Source organism: Spermophilus citellus (genome assembly GCF_964194105.1).
Source record: "Spermophilus citellus genome assembly, chromosome: 13".
NCBI classification, from domain to species: Eukaryota; Metazoa; Chordata; class Mammalia; order Rodentia; family Sciuridae; genus Spermophilus; species Spermophilus citellus.
Genome location: NC_138193.1, coordinates 90,030,949 through 90,052,012, shown reverse-complemented (window position 1 = coordinate 90,052,012; position 21,064 = coordinate 90,030,949). Strand labels below are relative to the sequence as shown.

The following is a 21,064-nucleotide window of genomic DNA, read 5'->3' as shown; positions in this document are numbered from 1 at the left end:
TTCCCTTAGAAATAATTCAAACTATCCACACTATAGCAAGTCCTAAACCATTGGGAGACTAAACAACCTGAACTAAAATAACATTGACATTTACATTGAGACGATCAGGAGTGATTTAGGGTCAGAATTTGATGATTCTCACAACAAACTGCTCTAAGGATTTGCTAACATTCCAAAGTCAATGTTTGGAAATTCTTAATTGAGTAATCCACTGAGATAAGCATATTTCAACTACAATAGCAATTTTATACTATATGAATAAAACTTAGTTTTGCCACATTTGTGGGTTTTAAAAGGCTGAATTAAAAATTTTGTTTTTAAAAATCCCATTGCCAAATAACTGTTGAATATGTTCTGTTTTATTGGTTTTATGGGTGAAGTTTAAACAAAATCTTCAATACCACATATATCTTAAGGAGTACTTTGGGTAATGTTTTAACACAATGAAGATACTTTTGAGTTTCCTTTATTTTATTTATTTATTTTTTCTTTTCTCTTTTTTTCAGGTTTTCCCAAGTACTTAAAATTCAAATTGAACAAACCTTTTGTGCCAACAGCTTCCTAAATGCACTTCCCAACCATGACAGCTCTCCTTAAACATCCTTTCAGACCTGGAAATCTACCTGTGTGAAAGCAACAGGTCAGTATTTTTTAAAAACCTATGTTAAAGTACATAAGAAATACCCCTAATAAATAAATAAATATGCTTGGAAAAAAATGTGCTATAATGTTAACAAAGAGTTATTTTGGGATGATGAGATTATAAGTACATATCTCTTTTCCTTTTTTCCTCATTGTCCTATTTTAAATAATAAATGTACATTGCTTTGACAATAAAGAAGCTTTATCCCTGAAAAGGCAGTTGTAGACACAATAATGTCCACAGGTAAGAAATGTGATCTCAGGTAAATGTGCGACGACAGAATGCTGAGCAGAGACACAGATGCACCCCATGCCAGATGCACCTACTGATGCCAGAAGCAGATTGTAACCAGAGAGCCACGTCCACCTGGCTCTCCACACACATTGGCTTCATTGCGGATCACAAATAGAACTCCAGAGTGACAGGTTTTTGGTACCAGGTTCTCTAACTCCTTGTGGGCAGGTCAACACCTTCCCAAACAGCTCAGAGGAATCATTTTAGTTTTGACCCTAAAAACCAGTGTGGTTAATCCAGGCTATTTGGTTTCAAATAATGCATTTACTCCTCAGTGCATAAAAGGATAAAAAAAAGTCTGTACTTAGGAGCTAATCACACTTGTTAATTGTTTGATCTTGAATTTTAAGCATATGGATGGAACTTATGTTTGGGAAATCAGGGAACTGCTATCCAAAATGTCCTGGAAGAAGTATTAAGTTCTTATTGTGACTATAGACAGATCCTAGTAAACCTAAAAAGTGGGTAGGATTTTCTGTCCTAATGATATTTACTTAAAGCTGAGTTATATAAGTGAATTAAACTAAAATCTATGGCACCTCTAGTATCACACAAATATACCTGTATTAAAAGATGAATTTTGGGGCAATTTTTATTTTATGCATTTCTTTATCCATGAATTCAATCATTCATTAATTTAGCAAATACATCTTAGAAATCATGTATGTGAGAGACACAGTCTTAGGCATTCAGGAGAGCAATAGAGGACAAATGCACTAATTCCTATGGTCACAGAGCTTATGTTCATAGTGCTAGGAGATTGAAAAAATAAACAAGTAAAATATATAGTATGTCAGATAATGATAAGTATTATGTAGAAAAATAAATCCAGGAAGGGAGGTAGGGCATGCCAACTGGGAGGTGGGCATGGGGAGAGGGGTGGTGGTGTTTAAACAGGGTAGTCAGGAAAAGCCTTACTGATAAGATAACTTTGTCAAGGGAGGTAAAAAGAATTCATTTACTTTAATAAACTCCTTTTACAAATCATTTGACCAGCAAAAGTAGGAGAGTATTGATTCAGTAGTCTTATTTTTTTGCACCCTTGAAATAATCCCTTCTTTTATCCACTACGAGTGATAACCTTCTGCACAAAAATGTGGTTCTTAACAGACCGAATCGAAGGAAAACATTTTTACTCCAGAGTTCTATGCCTGGTGAACAGGCTCACTCAAATCTCACTGTTCAGTGGTCCAACTGAACCAATACGCTCATGCATATGAACATTAATTGTCTTCTCTTTCTGAGATGGTATGAAAGAGTGGTGGTCTTCACACTAGATTGGGGGCAAAATTATCACAGTTCATGATATCCACATTGAGGGACCTCATAATACAGAAAAAGAGAACCCAGAAGTTTTATTTTATAATGGAATCTGCTTCTAGGCCACAGTGATTATGTGGTTTGTATAAATTTCCAAATCTCTGTGAACCTCACGAACTCATCTGCATATTGGGAATAATAATTACTACCTCAGAGCATTGAAGTTCAAGTTGAATGATATACTTCAAACATTTGTTATAGTGTCTAATGCCAAATATGGTAGTTCAATAGACTATTGTGAATTTTTTTGCTATTACTATTAATAAGTTTACTATTACTAAATTTAGACAAACAGAATTTTTGTTTATAAATGTTGAAAATTTATATAGTCACTGAGATTAACACTTATAATTATATTTCCATATAAAAATGTATTCCCTATATATGCTTTTAAGCCAAATAACATAATATACCTGATTGTTGTGTTACTTGAGAATATGAAGGGCTGGGATTGTGGCTCAGGGAGAGTGCTTGCCTAGCATGCATGAGGCACTGGGTTTGATCCCCAGCACCACATAAAAAAACTAAATAAACAAAATAAGATTTGTGTCTATCTACAACTAAAAATATCTTTAAAAAAGAATATGAAGAAAGTGTAAGGTATTGTTTCAAAAACATTTCAGCTGTAAAGTGGAATGATCTTTAATAGGGAACATCTATGGTCTCAAAGCACCACACAAGCTAAGGAACAGTTTTGCAGGCATTTTTGCCCTCCTGGTGATTGGCATAATCTCAACCATTTTGATACTTTTTGTGTAGAAAAATATACAGTTGATGGAAGTCATATTTTTTTTTCATGTGGGAAAAATAATGCTTTAGTGGGGACTGAACTCTAGTGCAATAATTTTCTCTTCTAAGGGTTTTCTTGAAGTACAACTAAGAACAGAGGCCACCACTAGGCACTGAGATCACTGATGGGCATGATTATGGACATGGTCCACCTGGTGCTGGAAATGTCTCCTAGTTTTTGACAAGAGCTAAATAACCATGGGGTCCAGCGGTCTTGGGAAAGCAGCAACATTAGATGAACTGCTGAGCACCTGCATAGAGATGTTTGGTAAGAGTCTCTTCTCCTTCTATCCTGTTTGTAGTTTGACACTGTCGCTTCTCTCCATTCAGGTGCAACCTCTGTACCTTGGTATTTAAGGCCTTTTGGATCCACTCCAATCTGTTTCTCCAGTTCCACTACCTTCTGCATTTCTTTCTCTTTTCTGTGCAAAGGTCATACTCTAGCCAAGCTGTCCACTTAATGTTTCTGGAACATTCCTTGTACCCCTTTCTATTTATGTGCCTTTATTCTATTCCTTTCCTTGAAATTCTGCTCCAAGGCTCATCTCGTGGTCACTGAGATGTCCATCATGCCATTTCTGACCATTCCTGTAAGAGATGCTACTTGCTTCTTCCACTCTCCCATGCTCAGGGTAGCTTTCTTATGGACATGTGATATACTGCTGGGATCCTTGCTTGGTGTGGGTTGCACAATCTATTGCACTCTATTTCTACTCATCTTACATCTCTTACTAAATTATACACTTTAAAGTTATATGCTTTTTATGCTGTTTTTGTTGCATCCACCCCAGCATTGGATTTTAAATAAATGGACAAATAAAATTACCCAAGAGTTTTTTTTTTTTTTAATGGGTTACAATGTAAGAGTTGGAGTTAAGCCAGAGCAGAGTTACTGATTATCCAGGATAATCAGTAAATTTTAATTTCAGATAGACAACATTTTTAACATTTTTAATTTTTAAGTCCTAAAATCATGCCTGGAACATACTTATCTGGAAAAAAATTAATCCTTGTTTACCTTAAATTTACCTGGGTGGCCTGTAGTTTTATTTACTAAATCTGTCAACTGTACTCAGACTAAGGATGAGACCCAGCCACCTTAACTTGCAAAGAAACACCAGCAAAAGTAACTAGGAAAATATAATTTGGTCTGTGGGAAATTTTGACACTATTGTTTCTCTAGTGATGTTAGAAAAAAAAAGAGAAGAGTAGCACCATTATTTCCTCACGCCTTATTTTATTTTATTTTTTACAGATGACAATGGAGAGCTGAATAATAGTTATTTGCCAAGAATAGTTCTACTGATGCACCGATGGTATTTATCTTCCACTGAATTGGCAGAAAGACTTCTCTGCATATATCTTTTCAACTACTGTGTAATTTTTACAGTCATAAATCAAGCTCTGTATTTAAATAGAGTGTCTATCCAAAGCCTGTAAATTAAGGTGAATAAACAGTCTTAAGTCAGTTATCCAGCTGTTTGGAGAATATATAGATGTCTAGACAAAACATCTGGAAGATGGACCAAATAGTTGACCATCCATCTGGATGTTTTGGCTCTACTTGAAAATAATCACTAAGATGTAAAATGAAACAGGAGCCACAGGCTGAGTGTTTCTAAATTGTCTTAAACATTTTGACTGTTAGTGCAATGAAAGGATATTCAGCACTGATTCAAGACCTATTTTTTCTTTCTACAATGGGAAAATGGTGGGCATAGAGGACATAGCTGAGACATACAGAGATGCTAGCCGAAATAATGGGCTCTGGTTCAGGCCCAAACATCAACTTGGTTTTCACATCTTCCCTCCTGTCAAGACACAGTGAACATTCTAGCAGATTCATTGTAATGTGTCAATTGATGATAATTTTGGATTTTCTTTCACATAAAAATAAAAATAACCAAATAGGGCTGGGATTTTGCTCAATGGTGGAGAGTGCTTGCTTAGCATGCTCAAAGCCCTAGGTTTGATCCGCAGCACTGAAAAACAAAAACAAACAAAAATCCCCATAGTTGGAAGTCCCATTCTGTAATGCAAGCTTTTAGCAGCCCACCACTTTTGTAGGTAATGCAGTCCTGAAACGTGATTGAAAACCAAATGACTGATAATACAGAGTCTCACATTTAGGAGGAGGTTTTGTTCCCTGAGATCTAATGCTTATTATATGGTTTATAATGCTGGTTCCTGCAGTCTCTCCTTCTTCAAGCCCAGGAGACCCTGCAGGTAGAAACCCTACTGGGCATGGGAAGTCTGAGGGGGAGAGGATCCTCTGAGTGTTATTAGGGGTTGCCAAGGCTGTAAGGGCCTAGTGGGGTGCCTTCTGCTCAGCTCAAGTCTCTCGGCCTTCTATTCATTCTCTACACCCTCCCACAACCTCAGAGCAGAAGGGGATATTAGAGAGGATAAGGAGACTTTACATGAACCATGGTCCTTGGAAGTGAGCAAGATCCTAATCTCCAATTGTCCAAGGGTTCCATGGGGCCCCTTGTTGAAGAGTAAGAAACAGGGAAAGATGAAGGGAATTGACTTCACCCAGGCCCACCCTCCTCATGATGCCAATATTGTCCAAAGAACATGCTCACAAAAAAACATTTGTACCCTTACTATGGCTACTACTATATAAAACTCAAATAAAAAGGGAGTAAGTAACTCAGGGGACTGAGGCAGGAGGATCACAAGTTCAAGGCCAGCCTGGGCAACTTAGTGAGACTTTGTCTCAAAATGAGAAATAAAAGGGTTGGGGATGTAGCTCAGTGGAAGAGCACACCTGAGTTCAATCCCCAGTACCAGGAAAAGAAAAAGGAGAAGAAGAAAAAAAAAGAAAGAAAGATATTTTAGCTTATTAAAAATCTAATATGGGGAAATTCACATTGAATAAAAGTTGAATCACAGGCAGTGTTCAACATTTCTTTAAATTTTCCTTCCATTAAATTCCTTGCTACTCCATATCCATTGTGCCTTTCATACAATAGGAGCTTAATAAATATATTTTTTAAAAGAGTATCAAGTTTGGTGTGGTATACATGCTGTAATCCAGCGACTTGAGAGACCAATGCAGAAGGATTACAAGTTTGAGGCCAGCCTCAGAAGCTTAGCAAGAACCTGTCTCAAAATAAAAAAATGAAGAAGGGCTTGGGGTAAAGTTCAGTGGTAGAGTGCCCCTGGGTTCAATCCCTAGTACTAAAGAAAAAAAAAAGAGTATCAATAAATAGACTTAAGAATAAATAACACAATTTGCATACTATCACACCTGAAAACTACATTTTCAAACATTAAAGAAAGTAGAATGTTTATGTAAGGCACTAAATCAAATAAAAAAATCTTTTTGTAAAGATAAAGCTTCTATGTACTACCAATTTTAATTATGTATACTGGCAGTACATTTGTAATAATAGTTGGCAGTTATTAATTGGTAAATCCTTAGGCAGGTAAAAGTAATTTTATAAGTGATTTCCCCTCCAGACCAAAAAATTATTCCCCAGAGCATTAACAAATCAAGTTTTAATTATTCAGTGTTGAAGTGGTCACACTCTGTTTCTTTCCTCATTTGAGTGTCTATATACAAGTTGAGTATCATTTATCCAAAATGCTTATGACAAGAATGCTTCACATTTTGGATTTTTACAATATTTGCATACACATAATGAGATGTCTTAAGGATGGGACCCAAGTTAAAACTCAAAATTCATATATGCTTCTTATACTCCTTATGCACATAACCTGAAAATAATTTTATGTGAAAAATTTAATAAACCTGTATTTTGACTGTGACCCATCACATAAGGTCAAGTGTGGCATTTTATACTTGTAGCATTGTCAGTGCTCAAAATGTTTCAGAATGTGGACCATTTTAGTTTTCAAACTTTTGTATTAGGGATGCCGAACCTGTAACCCAAGTGTCCCCCTTCTTGTTATGTGCTTTCATGTTTTGTTTTGTTTTGGGTACCAGGGATTAAACCTAGCGATACTTAACCACTGAGTCACATCCTCAACCCTTTTTTATATTTTATTTTGAGACAGACAAGGTTCACTGAGTTGCTTAGGGCCTTGCTAAGTTGCTGAGGTGGCTTTGAACTTGTGATCCTCCTGCCTCAGCCCCACCTGAGCTGCTGGGATTACAGGTATATGCCACCACAGCCAGCTCTCCTTCTTGTTATGAATTCATATCAACTGATGAAACAACTGTAGGTGTATGCAAAGAAATCAAGGTGCGAGGACTTTTTCTTTAACTAGCTTACGTATCGTCATGCCAGTGGAGAAAGCTGCGACGAGTTTCGATTAAAGATCTGCTACTTCATGAGGTAAAGATGCTTACAAATTTAATTTCTTGTAATTGTTAACAATTTCCTTTTCTCTAAGCAGTAGAGACCCAGGGTGACAATAGAATGTACTTAGGTCTCCCTTGGACTGACATTGTTAGAATTGGCCTTTCTCTGTTCTGGAGGGTAGAATTGATCTCGTGGACTAGTGCTTAGATAATAGTAAATATAGTTAGGAAATAAAACCAGTTTTGGATTGAATGCAATTCTTTCTACTCACTCAGGCACACCTATTTCACCTGTTTGCTGTGAAGCAGGGGAAGGGTTTCCCTTCAGTTGTGGTTTCATAGTCAGAAAAAGGCTCAGGGTTAGCATGGAAGACCTTGGTTCTTGATTGAAGGAGGGTGCAGAAAGACTCAGCCTGATGACTGGGGATAGATGGTTAAGTGGGAGTATGGTCCTGGATTCTGTTGGAAGCATAGGAAAATGGTACAATAACTTCCATAGAGGCCCAATTTGAAATCTTCTAGCTAGAAAAATAATTTTTTGCCTTTCAGGTACTGGATTCTGAAGTTTCCTGCAGAGTTTAATTTGGATCTTGGTTTGATTCGTATGACTGAAGAGTTCCGAGAAGTAGCCAGTCAACTAGGATATGAAAAACACATCAGCCTCATCGACATATCCAGCATGTAAGAACAGCTGGAGCATCTTTCACCCTTGCTAAATCCACCACTTTGGGCAGGGAGTAGTGATCAAGTCCACTGGATCTGAATCCATATGGTCCCAGAATTAAGGTTTGCTTCTGTGAAGACAGCCTTACTGTGGTGAACACAGATGTACTGGACACAACTCATTTCTCTAAGTTGAAATTTATTTGTAAAATGGGGTAGTGTCTTTTCTTGTGGGATTATTATAAGCATCCCCAAAGTAGATGAGATAGTGTGTGAAAGCAATTGGCACAAGATAGATGTTCAATACTTAGTTACTGTATCTGAATCTAGTAAATGTCTTTGGTGTCTTGGCTATTCAAAAGTGCCCCCTTCAGATCAGCAGTATCAGTATTGCCTGGGAGCTTATGAGAAACACAGAATCTTGGGCCCCGTCCTAAAACTGCTGAATTGGAATCTGCTAAGATCCCCAGTGACTCATACACATATTCAAATTGGAGAAGCTCTATACCACACTGATTCTGAGGTTGGCCTGAGGTTATATCAATGTTGATCATAGTTGTGCCATGAACTGCTTGGGTCAATTATTAGGAACTTGCTGCTAACTGGGCTTGTTTCATATTGACCAGCTAACTTTGCCCAGGGAAAGCTAGTTGATGATCCCTAAGTATCTTGCAAATGCATGCTACTGTATCTTAGGCATTCAGACTATATTCTCCATTACCTAGAATACTCCTTAAAGAGAGTGAATGATCCAGGAATCATGAGGGATATTTGTTTAAAATGCATATTATTCAGGCTCATTCCTAGTAAGTTAGACTCTCCGGCAGTGAGGTCCAGGCCTCTATCTTTGTAACAAGTTTTTCAGATAATTTATATTATACCAAAATGTGAGAACCATGGCTTCTGGTAGTTTCCATGTGTCTTGAATCACCATCTATCTATATGCTGATAAACTTCCAAATGAATAGACCTCTCTTTTATGACTCAGATTTTGCTTGGTCACAAGGAAAACCGAGTAAGAGATTCTGGATGGATCAGTGCAAACTTAGGCTGTCTGGAAAAACAACTCAAAGTTTATGTTCTATTGGCAAGGGGTCAGTGGTTTTCTCTTTAAATACGAGGGACAGGGTGTATATTTTGCATAAGCTCCTGGACGCAGGCCAAGAGTTACAGTCAGTAGGTTAATAACTTCCATTGAGTGAAGCAGGTTTTCAGCACATTGACCAGGCTCGCTCTTCTTTTATAGTCCTTCCTATGACTGGATGAGAAGAGTCACACAGAGGAAAAAAGTATCCAAGAAGGGAAAAGCCTGTCTGCTGTTTGACCATTTGGAGCCCTTTGAATTGGCCGAGCACCTCACTTTTCTGGAGCATAAATCTTTTAGAAGGATCTCAGTAAGGAACTTGACATTTATTCTTCCAAGGATAATAACCACCATGCCAACTTTCCCAAGAGCTGAATTTTCATATTCTAAAGTGTTGGCAGTTTCTGTCACTGTGCTGTGCTGGAAAAGTGCCCTTAATTCACAGGAACAATCCCTTTTAGCCGAAGATAAATACTATCCTGTCTTTATTTTATGGCTCAGGAGCTGTATTTCTGTCGCAATTTTCAATGTCTCCTTTCACAGGATTAAAGTGTGATTTTTCTAAATACTGTGGAGATTTAACCATTTGAGGTCTATTTAGCGCCACTGACTTCTCTCAAGTATTTGCATTTTGTTAGGATTGTCATTTTTTTGGGTGGGGAATATTTAGGTTGGGATTTTTATGAATGCCTAATTAAGGGTATAGAGTAAAAATAGGATTTGTAGGTTTTGAAGAGAATCTCAATATCAACCTGCTCCTTTCCCAGAGTTGGAGATTCTTAATTACACTTTTCTTTCCTATGCATCTTGTTAGGGCTTCCTTTCTCCTCTTTTCTTCCTCCTTTCTTTCTGTGCTCTCTTCTTCTCTGCCTCCTCTATGCTGTCTATGATAATATTTCCACATGGGTTCACAATCAGCCAGGTGCTTTGCTGATAGAGCATCAGGTTCTGGGAAAACCACCCCTCCTCCTTTTCCAAGGACCCAGGGAGTGAATTACATTATTTCTTGCAAGAAGACCATCTTGATTGTAAACATCCATTTCCAAAAGACTGACTTTTTTTTCACCAAGTAATCCAGAGAGAAATATGATTCCCCGCAGGCAGGTCATGGGAGGAGATCCTTTGCACTGTTTTTATGGTAGAAGGCTCATACATATTTGATGACATCCATGCTAACCTTCTGGGTATATGTCTATTTTGCTAAAAAGCTGCCTTATTTCAATTGAAATATTTTCTTTTTCTCTCACTTTTTCTTGAAACAACTTTACAAAATGATTCTGATATATTTATGACCATTTTCTGTTCTTTTCTGTATACCATTGGATCTTAAACTTGCTTGATCATTGGACTTATTGGTAGTGTGTTAAAAAATGGAGATTCTTCATTTCTTCCTATAGAGATACTGATCATTTGTGTCTTGGGTGTTCCCAGGAACCAGTCTATTGGCAAATGACCCAGGTTAGATCTTATGATTTAGTAATTAGGGACTTTCTGGAATATGATTTTGAGTCGTGTCCCTACCCCACAAGCATGTGATATGTAGTAATGTGTTTGTGTGTGTATGGGAATGGAGTTTGAAATGCAGCAAAATAACCTGTTAAAGGTACAGCTATATTCAAACTTATAGGATGCCATTCTAAATGTGAAATGAAAGAAACCATTATGTTGTTATGGAAAAAATATCTTAGACCTTCTATGCAATATTCTAATGTCCAATTTTGCAAAAGCTTCTTTATACTTCAAAATTTTAGTACTTCAAAATCTCCAAATCTTCCTTTATTATAGTTCACTGATTACCAAAGTTATGTCATCCATGGCTGCCTGGAGAATAATCCAACTTTGGAGAGATCTATTGCTTTATTTAATGGAATATCTAAGTGGGTCCAGTTGATGGTTCTTAGCAAACCAACCCCCCAGCAAAGAGCAGAAGTCATCACAAAGTTTATCAATGTTGCAAAGGTATGTCCAATAATCCTGCTGGAGTACTTCGATTCTAGACAATTGTTCACTCTATTGAGAAAGTCATTGAGGAAATTCAGTGTTCATATTATAAGGGCATTGAACAATTAAGCTACTCAGAGATATCTGATGGAAGAAAGCATACTTCTCTCATGTAAGAAGATTTTTTTAAAAAGCAATACTGGGTTGGGGCTGTGTCTCAGAGGTAGAGCACTCGTTTGACACATGCATGAAGTACTGGGTTTGATCCTCAGCACCACATAAAAATAAAATGAAGGTATTGTGTCCACCTACAATTTTTTTAAAAAAGCAATACTAGTTGGGCACAGTGGCACACACCTGCAATCCCGCTCAAAAGACTGAGGCAGGAGGATCAAAAGTTTGAAGTCAGACTGGGCAACTTAGTGAGAATCCACTTCAAAATGGAAATTAAAAAGGGTTGGGTATATAGCTCAGTGGTAGAGCTTCCCAGGGTTCAATCCCCAGTATGAAAGAAACAAAAACAAAAGAAAAAGCAATACTTAGAAGCAATTTATGAAGCTGGGTTTTTTTTTTTTTTTTTTGTGTGTGTGTGTGTGAAATGATTGACATTTTTCTAAAGGATTCTATTTGTGTTTTGTTTTAAATAGATGTTATTATTTCCTAGGTTTTTATTGTTAAAATTGTGCATGCACTCACTAGTAGTTCAGAAAGTTCAGAATAATTTAAAAATCCTTACAAAAGTATTGATGATTGATTTTTTTTTTAATTGCAGAAGCTTCTTCAGCTCAAAAACTTCAACACCCTGATGGCGGTGGTGGGAGGTCTCAGTCATAGTTCCATTTCACGCCTCAAAGAGACCCATTCTCATCTCTCTTCGGAAGTTACAAAGGTATGGTGAATTCTGATCTAAATTACAAGTGAAACATTCGAGTTGTTTAGGTACAGTACACTGCTATCAAAGGTCACTCAGAATGGAAAATCTTCCTCTTCAACCAATGGTAGGTTACACATAGGGGTCAAGTGAAAGGGCATAGCCACACCTGTGACTCCATCTGATAAAACAGGTTGGAGGTGGTGGTGTTCCAATAAGAGTTCTTTGAGATGTGATTAATGTATTATAGTTGTCAATATTAAACAAATATCTCTTCAGTGTTTTCTCTGTGATAAGCATTGTGATACACATAGTGGGTACTAGATGAAATGAGACAGAAATAGTTGCTATCCCGCCATCCTGAAATAAAATCACTGAACACCTGCTCTATTCATAATCCTGTGTTCAGCACAGTGGAAGAGAAAAAGGAAGGGGAAGACAAATGCCTGGTACAGAAATACTCAGATTTACAACTGAGTTGTCAGGAACAAAATATATCCTTGGAAGAAACATTTCCCAAACTGAATTTTCCTGCCATGTTTATTTCTAGACTATATTAATAGCTTTTTTTTCTTTAATGGGCAAAAATAATCATTTTATTCTTATAAGAACAATTTCATCTATAAATGTAAATAGAAAAGGAAAACTATGCATTGATTAAATAATAAGACACGGGCTGGGGATGTGGCTCAGCGGTAGAGCATTCACCTCGCATGTGTGAAGCCCGGGTTCGCTCCCCAGCACCATGTAAAAATAAATAAATTAAATAAGGGTATTGTGTCTGTCTAAAACTAAAAATATATTTAAAAAATAATAATAGGACAAACAATGGGTAAAGCAGACTTTAGGTATGGTCTGATGAAGACCTGGTTTGGTTCTCTGCCTGCCTCTGAGTGTCAGGGTTTTGTAAGTGTAAAAATTTTTTTTGTTTGCCTATTGAACTGGCTTCCCTCCTGAATGGGTTGTATGTAGCAACAGGAAAATTATACTCCCTAGTCCATAAAAGTTACAGATAGACAAGATTTTTCTAACTCTGCCCCCAGGAGATTCAAAGACCTCTTTTTTGACAGATTGGTCCATCTCAAATCATATGTGTACATTGGATCAATAACAGTTGCCAGAGATTGGCTTAATCCCGTGTTCCCGAACCAATCACAAACCAGAGGAAGTAATTATTATGATGTTAAATCAGAACCCGCTCTTGGTCCTGGGGGTAGAAACAGCTCTGTGTTGAAGCACATGGACTGCTTTGGGAAAGAGAAGTCTGATCAAAATTGGGATCTATTAGGAAGGTCTGGTTGCTGTTAAGCAACTGACAATGAGTTATTCATATAAACAAGAGGAAGCAAGCCACAGAAGTACCACTGTTTGACCTCAAACTCTATACTTATTCCAAGCATAATGGAACTACTTATATGTTTGTCTTTTAGCTTTGTACTAAATTTTGAATAAAAAACAAAAGAAATTTTAAATGTTTTAAACAATAAGAATTTGATAGACTCATAGAAGCTTTAAATTACCAGCTTGATTTTGAAAGTTATTTATTTGAACTCCTTTTCCTTACAAAAATGGAAACTAAGACATCTCACCCCCCCAAAAAAGTGAAGTGACTTGTTTGAGATCACCCTTCTATTTAGTGCAGAGTCTGAAACCACAGCTGTCTTACATTGTAGTGTGACTTTTCCTGCCCCATACTGTCCCAGATTAACCTTCAAGTTACCTGGAATGTAACTTTCTTGGAACAACTAGGAAATTTTTAATATGCTGCAAGCTTGAATATTTGGACTGTAATATCACAAATCACAAAATACTAAGTATATTTCATGCCATTTAACATCCCACCATCCCAAGTCGATAGGCAGACATACAAGCTATTGGAATATCTGTCCAATTCATGGCAGGCTTAGGACGTTTTTCTAGCTTTCTTTTTCCTGGTTAATATTTCCATGCATCAATATTGGTGCAACTGAGGAATTTCCCAGCCACCATTGCAGGGCCTGGAGGTGGGCAGAAGAGGAGAATGTTTGACAATTCTGCTTTTCCATCTGTTTTCAGAATTGGAATGAAATGACAGAGTTGGTCTCCTCCAATGGCAATTACTGCAATTACCGCAAGGCCTTTGCAGACTGTGATGGCTTCAAAATCCCCATCCTTGGAGTACACTTGAAAGACTTGATAGCGGTCCATGTCATTTTCCCAGACTGGATGGAGGAGAACAAAGTGAATATTGTGAAAATGCACCAGCTGTCCGTTACCCTGAGTGAATTGGTCTCTCTGCAGAATGCCTCTCACCACTTAGAACCCAACATGGATTTGATCAACTTGCTCACCGTGAGTGCCCGGGTTGGGAGGTGGTTGAGTTTGTGCTAAATAACCCTTCTGCCATTTACTTTCTAGGGAACATAGGAAGATGTTTGCTAGAAATTCATTTTGGAGGAAAATTGATTTGAGGGTTAATAGCTGAGAAAAATTCTCAAAGGATGGAGGAAAAAGGAACCCCATACGCACAACTTGAGTCTATAATCTTGGGGCAAATAAACTTCTTTTGTCAGGAGGGGCTCAGTCCCTTCCCATACGGAAATGGGAGTTCCTAGAGAGCTGTCTCCAGAGGCATCTCAGCCCCTCACTCTCCTTGGGCATACTTGTTCACTATCCACTTCCATCTGTGCATCCTCAAATCCTCAGCTTCTCCTTACTGGCTGCACTGCTTAGTTGGAGCCTGAGGTGCAAAATCCTCCTCTGTGATCCCAGACCCTCCCTTATTCACCATCCCCAGACTGCCAGGATGTAGTCCCCAGCCTGGCATTTGAGGCCCTTCAGGGCCGCCTGACCATCAGTGTGACCTGTGCATTGTCACCCTCTCCCCCACACACCAGCCTTTGAGAAACTTTGAACTCGTACTTTCATGAAATGCCACCTTCTGCTTCCTGGCCTTTTGTGCATTCTTGGAAAATCTTTTCCCTCTCCAGCCACATGAGTAGTTCAACTTCAAACCTCCATCTTTCTAGATTATTCTCTGCTTCCCTCCAAAGCAGAGAGGCATCCGTCACATGTATTGCTTTTGCACTTTTACGTTCTCCTTATCTATGGAAGGTATTGCTTTGCATTATATTTTTTTTTCTGTTTACGTGTCTTATGTCACATCCCCAGCACCTTTCATAGTACCTGGAGCATTTAGGAATTCAATCAATGAAGTAAATGCCTCAGGAGTAATGAGAGTCAGCCAAAAGGAGTTCATCTACCAATCATGTCTTTTGGCAGTTGTGGCATGCTTATTTAGCTGGTCCCAGCTCCTGGAACTTTTGGATACAATCAATGTGTACAAAAGAACATTTTCCATTGGCTCTTCTTTGTGGGGAGGAGAAGCATAACGAAATTCTCTTACCCTTGCAGGGTAAGGTGCAACTTCCCTGTTTGGGCTTATCACACTATAGCATTCAAAATTTAGCTGCAATACTGAATTAAATGTATTCCTTTTATGGCTGTGGAAAATGAAACTAATAACTCCTCTCATGCTTTGACCACCTAAATCCCCTAGTTCTGCTGCATTGGAAAGGAATGTAGTTCCTACACTTCTCGCAAAGTGTTCCTGGAGCATGTAATTGTTTACAGGCTCCTGATTGTAGGTGATAATATTAGCTGCACCCTTGCCAGCACAGAGAAACACCAATCTATTGGGGCTGAGTTTGTGTGATAAATGATAAACCCGTGGTCATTCTCTACTGGGGAGAAAGAACCCAACCCACAATAATCCAAGCACCTGCATTTATTAATCATTTGCCATGTAAATCTGTTTCCACGAATGAGTGACCAGAGTTTCAGCCCCAACCAGACTGCAAACCCACAGGCACAGGTGATGTCTGAAGACCAGACCCAGTGTGTGGCTTCGGTTTCAAGTGTGTATCCAAGCTGTATCCTTGATGTCGAGTGTAACTTCACAGAGCAGGTGCCTGCACTTGGGCATCCCAATCAAAGGCTGTAAGAGTAGGGAAGTTCATTTGAGTTATAAATACATCAAGCAACAAAATAAAAAAACCAGAGATATTTAGAGAAATATTGAAGACTTTTGAATGAAATTTCAATGGCAAAAATTAGAAAACCTGAATTCCAGAAATAAAAACTACAAAGTAATTCCTTTTGGGGAAAACAACAAAAAATAAAAGGTTCCAGAACCTCACCTCCCACCCTTAGGGGCACTGAAGGAAGGTTTAGAAGCCACTAAGCGCCACTTTTATTAAGATGCAATGTTGCATAGTATATGTACCTGCAAAATCCCAGATGGGAAGTCTTGCTTTTGCTCCTGCCTCTGCAGTTACTTAGCTTTAGCTCCTTGCTAACTGGCCCTGACTTTGGCTTTTTCATAAGGATTTTATGCTCATTTGTGAGGTTTCCTCTGGTTCTAAATTTTTCAATGTAAGGAACAGTGGAGCCCTGAAAATAAGGAACATTTTCTGCTCTACTGGCCCCGTGGCTCCCCAGGATTCCACAGTCCTACATACAAGTGGTGGAGAATCAAGCCAGTTTCTGCTTAAAGCCAGGATCCTTCCCCTCTGCCCCCAACAAAGGAGAAAGTTCAATGCACAGGAATAGATGCTCAGCCTTTTTCACCCCTGAGAAGTCAAGTTCCTCAAATGAGGACCAAGAGATTCATCATGTATTCCCTAGAGCCCAATGGCCATTTTATAAAACAACATATATATATATGCAGATTAGAGCCAGATCAGATTAGAGTCAGTCACTGCAGCTTGTTAGGTGCACGTGAGCACGTTTCTAGCACAACATGGAAAGGGCTGATGAATTGACTCCAAGTCAAGTTTCTGTCTGAAGTGATTTTGCCTAAGCATGGCCTCAGGGGAGGGAACCAATATATGATCGAAAATCCTGGAGGATAGAAAATGAGAACTCTCAGGTTAATCAGCAATTAATTGTTAAATGCCTCCTCTGAACAGTCATCCATCAATGGGTTGGGCTTTCTGTAATAACTGATTTTGACATATATTTCCATGGTAAAATTTTTTTCTTTTTTAAATTTTTTTAATTTATTTTAATTAGTTACACATGACAGTACAATGATCTTGACATATCATACATTTGATCCATGGTAAATTTTTACAAGCACCCTGTGATGCAAATGGCAGGGCAGTAAGTGTACTGCCAATCCCACCACCCTTCCTTTCTTATAAATGAAGAAACAGATTCATAAAAGGCTTACAATGGCAAAGTTCTGCATCCTAGCTCAGGTCGACATGTGTTCTCTGATGTGGGCATATGGCAACTTCTAATTTTCCTTATTTTATATCTGTAAAAAGCTACATAGTACCTTTCTCTGTCCGTCTTGATGAATGTATAATAAAAGAGTTAGAGAAAATGTATGAGGGCAGGGATTATATCATTTTTTTTTAATCATTGTGTCTGTGGCCCCTTAAATAGCATGGAGTATGTGAAGAAGGAGAACCATATCCCTGAACCATTGGGATTTGGAGATTTCCTGCTCTCAGGGGAGATCTAGAGAAGATGCTTCCCCTTGGGATCCTGATTCATGTGATCAGGAGCTTTGAAAACCAATGCTTCTGTTTCATAATTTATGAAACAGCCTAATTCTTTTCATAGTATTTTTAGCCATATCAGTTACTTTTACCCTTCTGGGTACATGCAAATAACTGGAAAGCCCCAATATTTTTACAGTCTCATTTGAAAAAAAAAAAGAGCTGTAAAAATAATGAGTGGGGCTGAGGCTGTGGCTCAGTGGCAGAGCACTTGCCTCGCATATGTGAGGCACTGGTTCGATCCTCAGCACCACATAAAAATAAATAAGCAAAATAAAGATATTGTGTCCATGTATAACTAAGAAAAATTTTTTAAAAAAATGAGTGGAGGTAGTTTGATAACCTAGTTTATTCTCTTGTACAATAAACATTCAAGCCAGTGTAGAGCTTAACATTAACACTGAATAAGCAACCATCTTTGCTGAAAGGATTGGCTGAAAGGCAAATGCAGCAACCTGAGACAGGATCAGAACATTTGTCAGAAACAACTAGATTCTCACCGTTAGACTACAGTAAATATTCTTGAAACCCTATTGACAAACTTCCCACATCATTAAAAGGTGTATAGGAGTTGGGGATGTAGCTCCAAGGTAGAAAGCTTGCCTGACATGTGTGAGGCCCTGGATTAAATCCCCAGCTCTGCGATAAATAAATAGGTGTGTGGAAAGTAGAATAAACCATTCTTTGGGTAGGTCCTTAAAGCCCAGAGGAAATCTAAAAGAGGAAGTAGGAAGCTAAGCACCATGGCATTTGGCTGCTTCATTGATTGGAATCCAAACCTACTTGTAAGCAAGCTCTCCTGGACACATTCATTCATTTAATCTTTAGCACGGTGCTGAGAGGGAGCTATTATTTATGATTTTCTAAATCAGGAGGCCAAAACTCAAGAAGGTTAATTACTTGCTCCGTTTCATATCACGAACAAGTAGAAAACAAACACTGGAGAAGACCGAAGCCTTTCCACCTCTGGGTGTTGTCTGTCCATCTGACCTAGGAAAACACCCGAGGAGGTTCTGTTTCTTTTGCAAGAGCCTCACCTCAATTTAGTGTGTGGCTTACTTGGATTTCTGATTGGATGTCCCAGGAGTGCTGTCACCTCATCAGCAGATGCTGGTGCCAGCCATGCCAGGACTCAGAGGAGAAGTTGGGAGGAAAGGAATGTGCTCCAGTCAAGATCAACCCCTGAGAGCCAGGAATGCAGAAGGAAGGCATCTCTTGGTTTTCTGTCTTTATTTATGGGAATGTCACAGTGTGAGCTTGCGAGCTGGGACAGAGGGTGCTGAGGTGCAGAGACAGAGGTGCTGCCCACTTCCACGAAGTGTGGAGCCCCTCAGAGCTGTCTGTTCCAGGAATTTGCAACGTGCTGGTCAAGTGCCCACAGCAGATGGATTTTATTTGACTCATGGAATTATAAAAATTATTTGTTGTTAGTTGCTGTGTTTAACTGTTTCATATAAAACTCCAGATTTTTTGCTTCTCTTTACAAATAAGAAGATCTGGCAAATCTATCAAATTTCAGGATGACAGGTTGTCACAGCTGAATAGAAGCTGCTCTCTAATGATCACAGACCACACCATCACTCCCCATATGTCCCTAACAGAGACCTCATTACTGTGTGTGTGTGTGTGTGTGTATTTTTTTAAACTGTGAAGCTAAGAGGAAAGATCCCAGAGTTAATTGTCTCGACACACTCTTCTTTTTCCAACCAAGACACCACTGTGTTACTAATGTCTCTATCAAAATGTCCTTTCTGTGCATCACACTTTCCTCTTTTATATCATGCACTGGCTTCTAAAGCCAGTATTTGGACCCAGATCCACCTGACTACAAAACCTCTTATATATTTACTGTGCTGCCATTGTGAGTCCAGTAGCACTTATGGGCCACTTATTTCACATTTAACATGCACTGGTATGAGCATGTCTTTTTGCTTTCAGGTCCTGTTTATTAAAATAAATCATCAGGCTTTTGAGGGAAGGAGATGATTTTATCCCTTTTTGTATCACCAGGACTTAACACAGTGCTCTAAAATAATAGGGACCTGGTTGATTTTTCCCTTGTTTCCATGGTTCTTTAATCAAAGCTCTAAAGCAGCATTAATTACATCACCAGGTCTCATCCTATGCATCTGTCCCTGCCTGTAAACCTCAAGTATGGTATCCCTCAAGTCTAGCCCAGTGCTTAGCACTTTGGAGATGCTCAATCAAAATTGCAGTGGAATTTTGTCAATTTTTTTTTTTTTTTTTTGTACCAGGGATTGAACTCAGGAGCACTCCACCACTGAGCCACATCCCCAGCCCTATTTTGTATTTTATTTAGAGACAGGGGTCTCACTGAGTTGCTTAATGCCTTGCTTTTTGCTGAGGCTGGCTTTGAACTTGCAATCAGCCTCCTGGGCTGTTGGGATTACAGGTGTGCACACCGCGCTCAGCTGGTCAATGGTTTTGGTTGGTGCTAATAACCACACCAGAACCAACTTCTTTTCTATGAAATTTTATTTCCCACTTCTGCATGCTATCTTTTTATTGTTCTACATTAATTCAGATTCTTGGACATTGGACTTAAACATTCAATTTGAAAAAATATTTCAGCAGTGTAAATAAAGAAATCTGACCCAACATAACTAATTTTTTCCCTTGGAATTTTCTCGTAGCTCTCTTTGGACCTCTATCACACAGAAGATGATATTTACAAACTGTCGCTGGTGCTGGAGCCTAGAAACTCGAAATCGGTAGGTGTTGTCTCCTCTAAAGATATTTGCTAAATGCCACTGTTTTTCATTTACAGTAATAGACTGTTACAATGGTGTTTTGTATTTTAAATACTAAAGAACCTAGAAATTCTTTATTATTCCCCCTTTGCCAATAGGATGACTTACACTTGACAGTTTGAGAATTACTCAGAGACTAATAAAAAGAAAGAATATTATCCCACCACTGTTTTATTATTATCTTCTACTTCTCATATCCATTCTGAGAAATCACCTACAAGTAGGATGAAAAAGAAAAAGAACCCATCTTAATGTTCACAATCACTCATACCTTTCCAAACTTACCCAAAACTCCATTCAACATAAAATTAGATTTAATAAATTTTAAATATCCTGATCCTAGTTCACAAATTTCTCTACTATGATTGACTCAATTAGAATTTCAGGTTAGACACTGAGTAGATTTATAAGGAGATTGAGGAAATTGCTTTACTGAATGTATACTGCTATATTTTAGATGTTTTGTACTAACAAGAAATCGTCTGAATCGGCTGGGGGTGTGACTCGGTGGCAGAGTGTTTGTGTAGCATAAGTTCAATTCCCAGTTGCAAGAAAGAAAAAGAAAAAAAAAGCCAGGATGAATTTAAAACAATGAGGATATGAGGATTACTTGTTGAAAGAAAAAATGTTGGTGTTTGCTTCTTATGCTCATATCTCAAGATCTGTTTTTTGGTCTAATTAGTTATACATAACAGCAGAATGCATTTTGATTCATTGTGCACAAATGGAGCACAATTTTTCATTTCTCTGGTTGTACATGATGTAGACTCGTACCATGTGTAGTCATACATGTACCTAAGGGTCGTGATGTCCATCTCATTCCACCATCTTTCCTGTCTCCATGCCCCCTCCCCTTTGCCCAAAGTTCTTTC

At 38.3% G+C, this 21,064-nt stretch overlaps 1 protein-coding gene across 2 annotated transcripts in view; it reads left to right on the top strand.

The window, feature by feature from the left end:
- RASGRP3 (RAS guanyl releasing protein 3) overlaps nt 1-21,064 on the top strand; it is a 73,702-nt gene that overhangs the window by 30,826 nt on the left and 21,812 nt on the right. Inside the window, exons 2-11 of one of the 2 annotated variants that reach the window (XM_081263956.1) lie at nt 507-640; nt 3,116-3,314; nt 4,302-4,423; nt 7,283-7,350; nt 7,866-7,997; nt 9,226-9,373; nt 10,849-11,022; nt 11,777-11,893; nt 13,931-14,206; nt 20,076-20,153. In XM_081263956.1, coding sequence (XP_081120082.1) covers nt 3,245-3,314; nt 4,302-4,423; nt 7,283-7,350; nt 7,866-7,997; nt 9,226-9,373; nt 10,849-11,022; nt 11,777-11,893; nt 13,931-14,206; nt 20,076-20,153 — 1,185 coding nt within the window. In that variant the 5' untranslated portion in view covers nt 507-640; nt 3,116-3,244. Of the gene's footprint in view, nt 1-506; nt 641-3,115; nt 3,315-4,301; nt 4,424-7,238; nt 7,351-7,865; nt 7,998-9,225; nt 9,374-10,848; nt 11,023-11,776; nt 11,894-13,930; nt 14,207-20,075; nt 20,154-21,064 lie in introns of those variants that run through there. The other variant, XM_081263955.1, reaches the window with a different exon arrangement.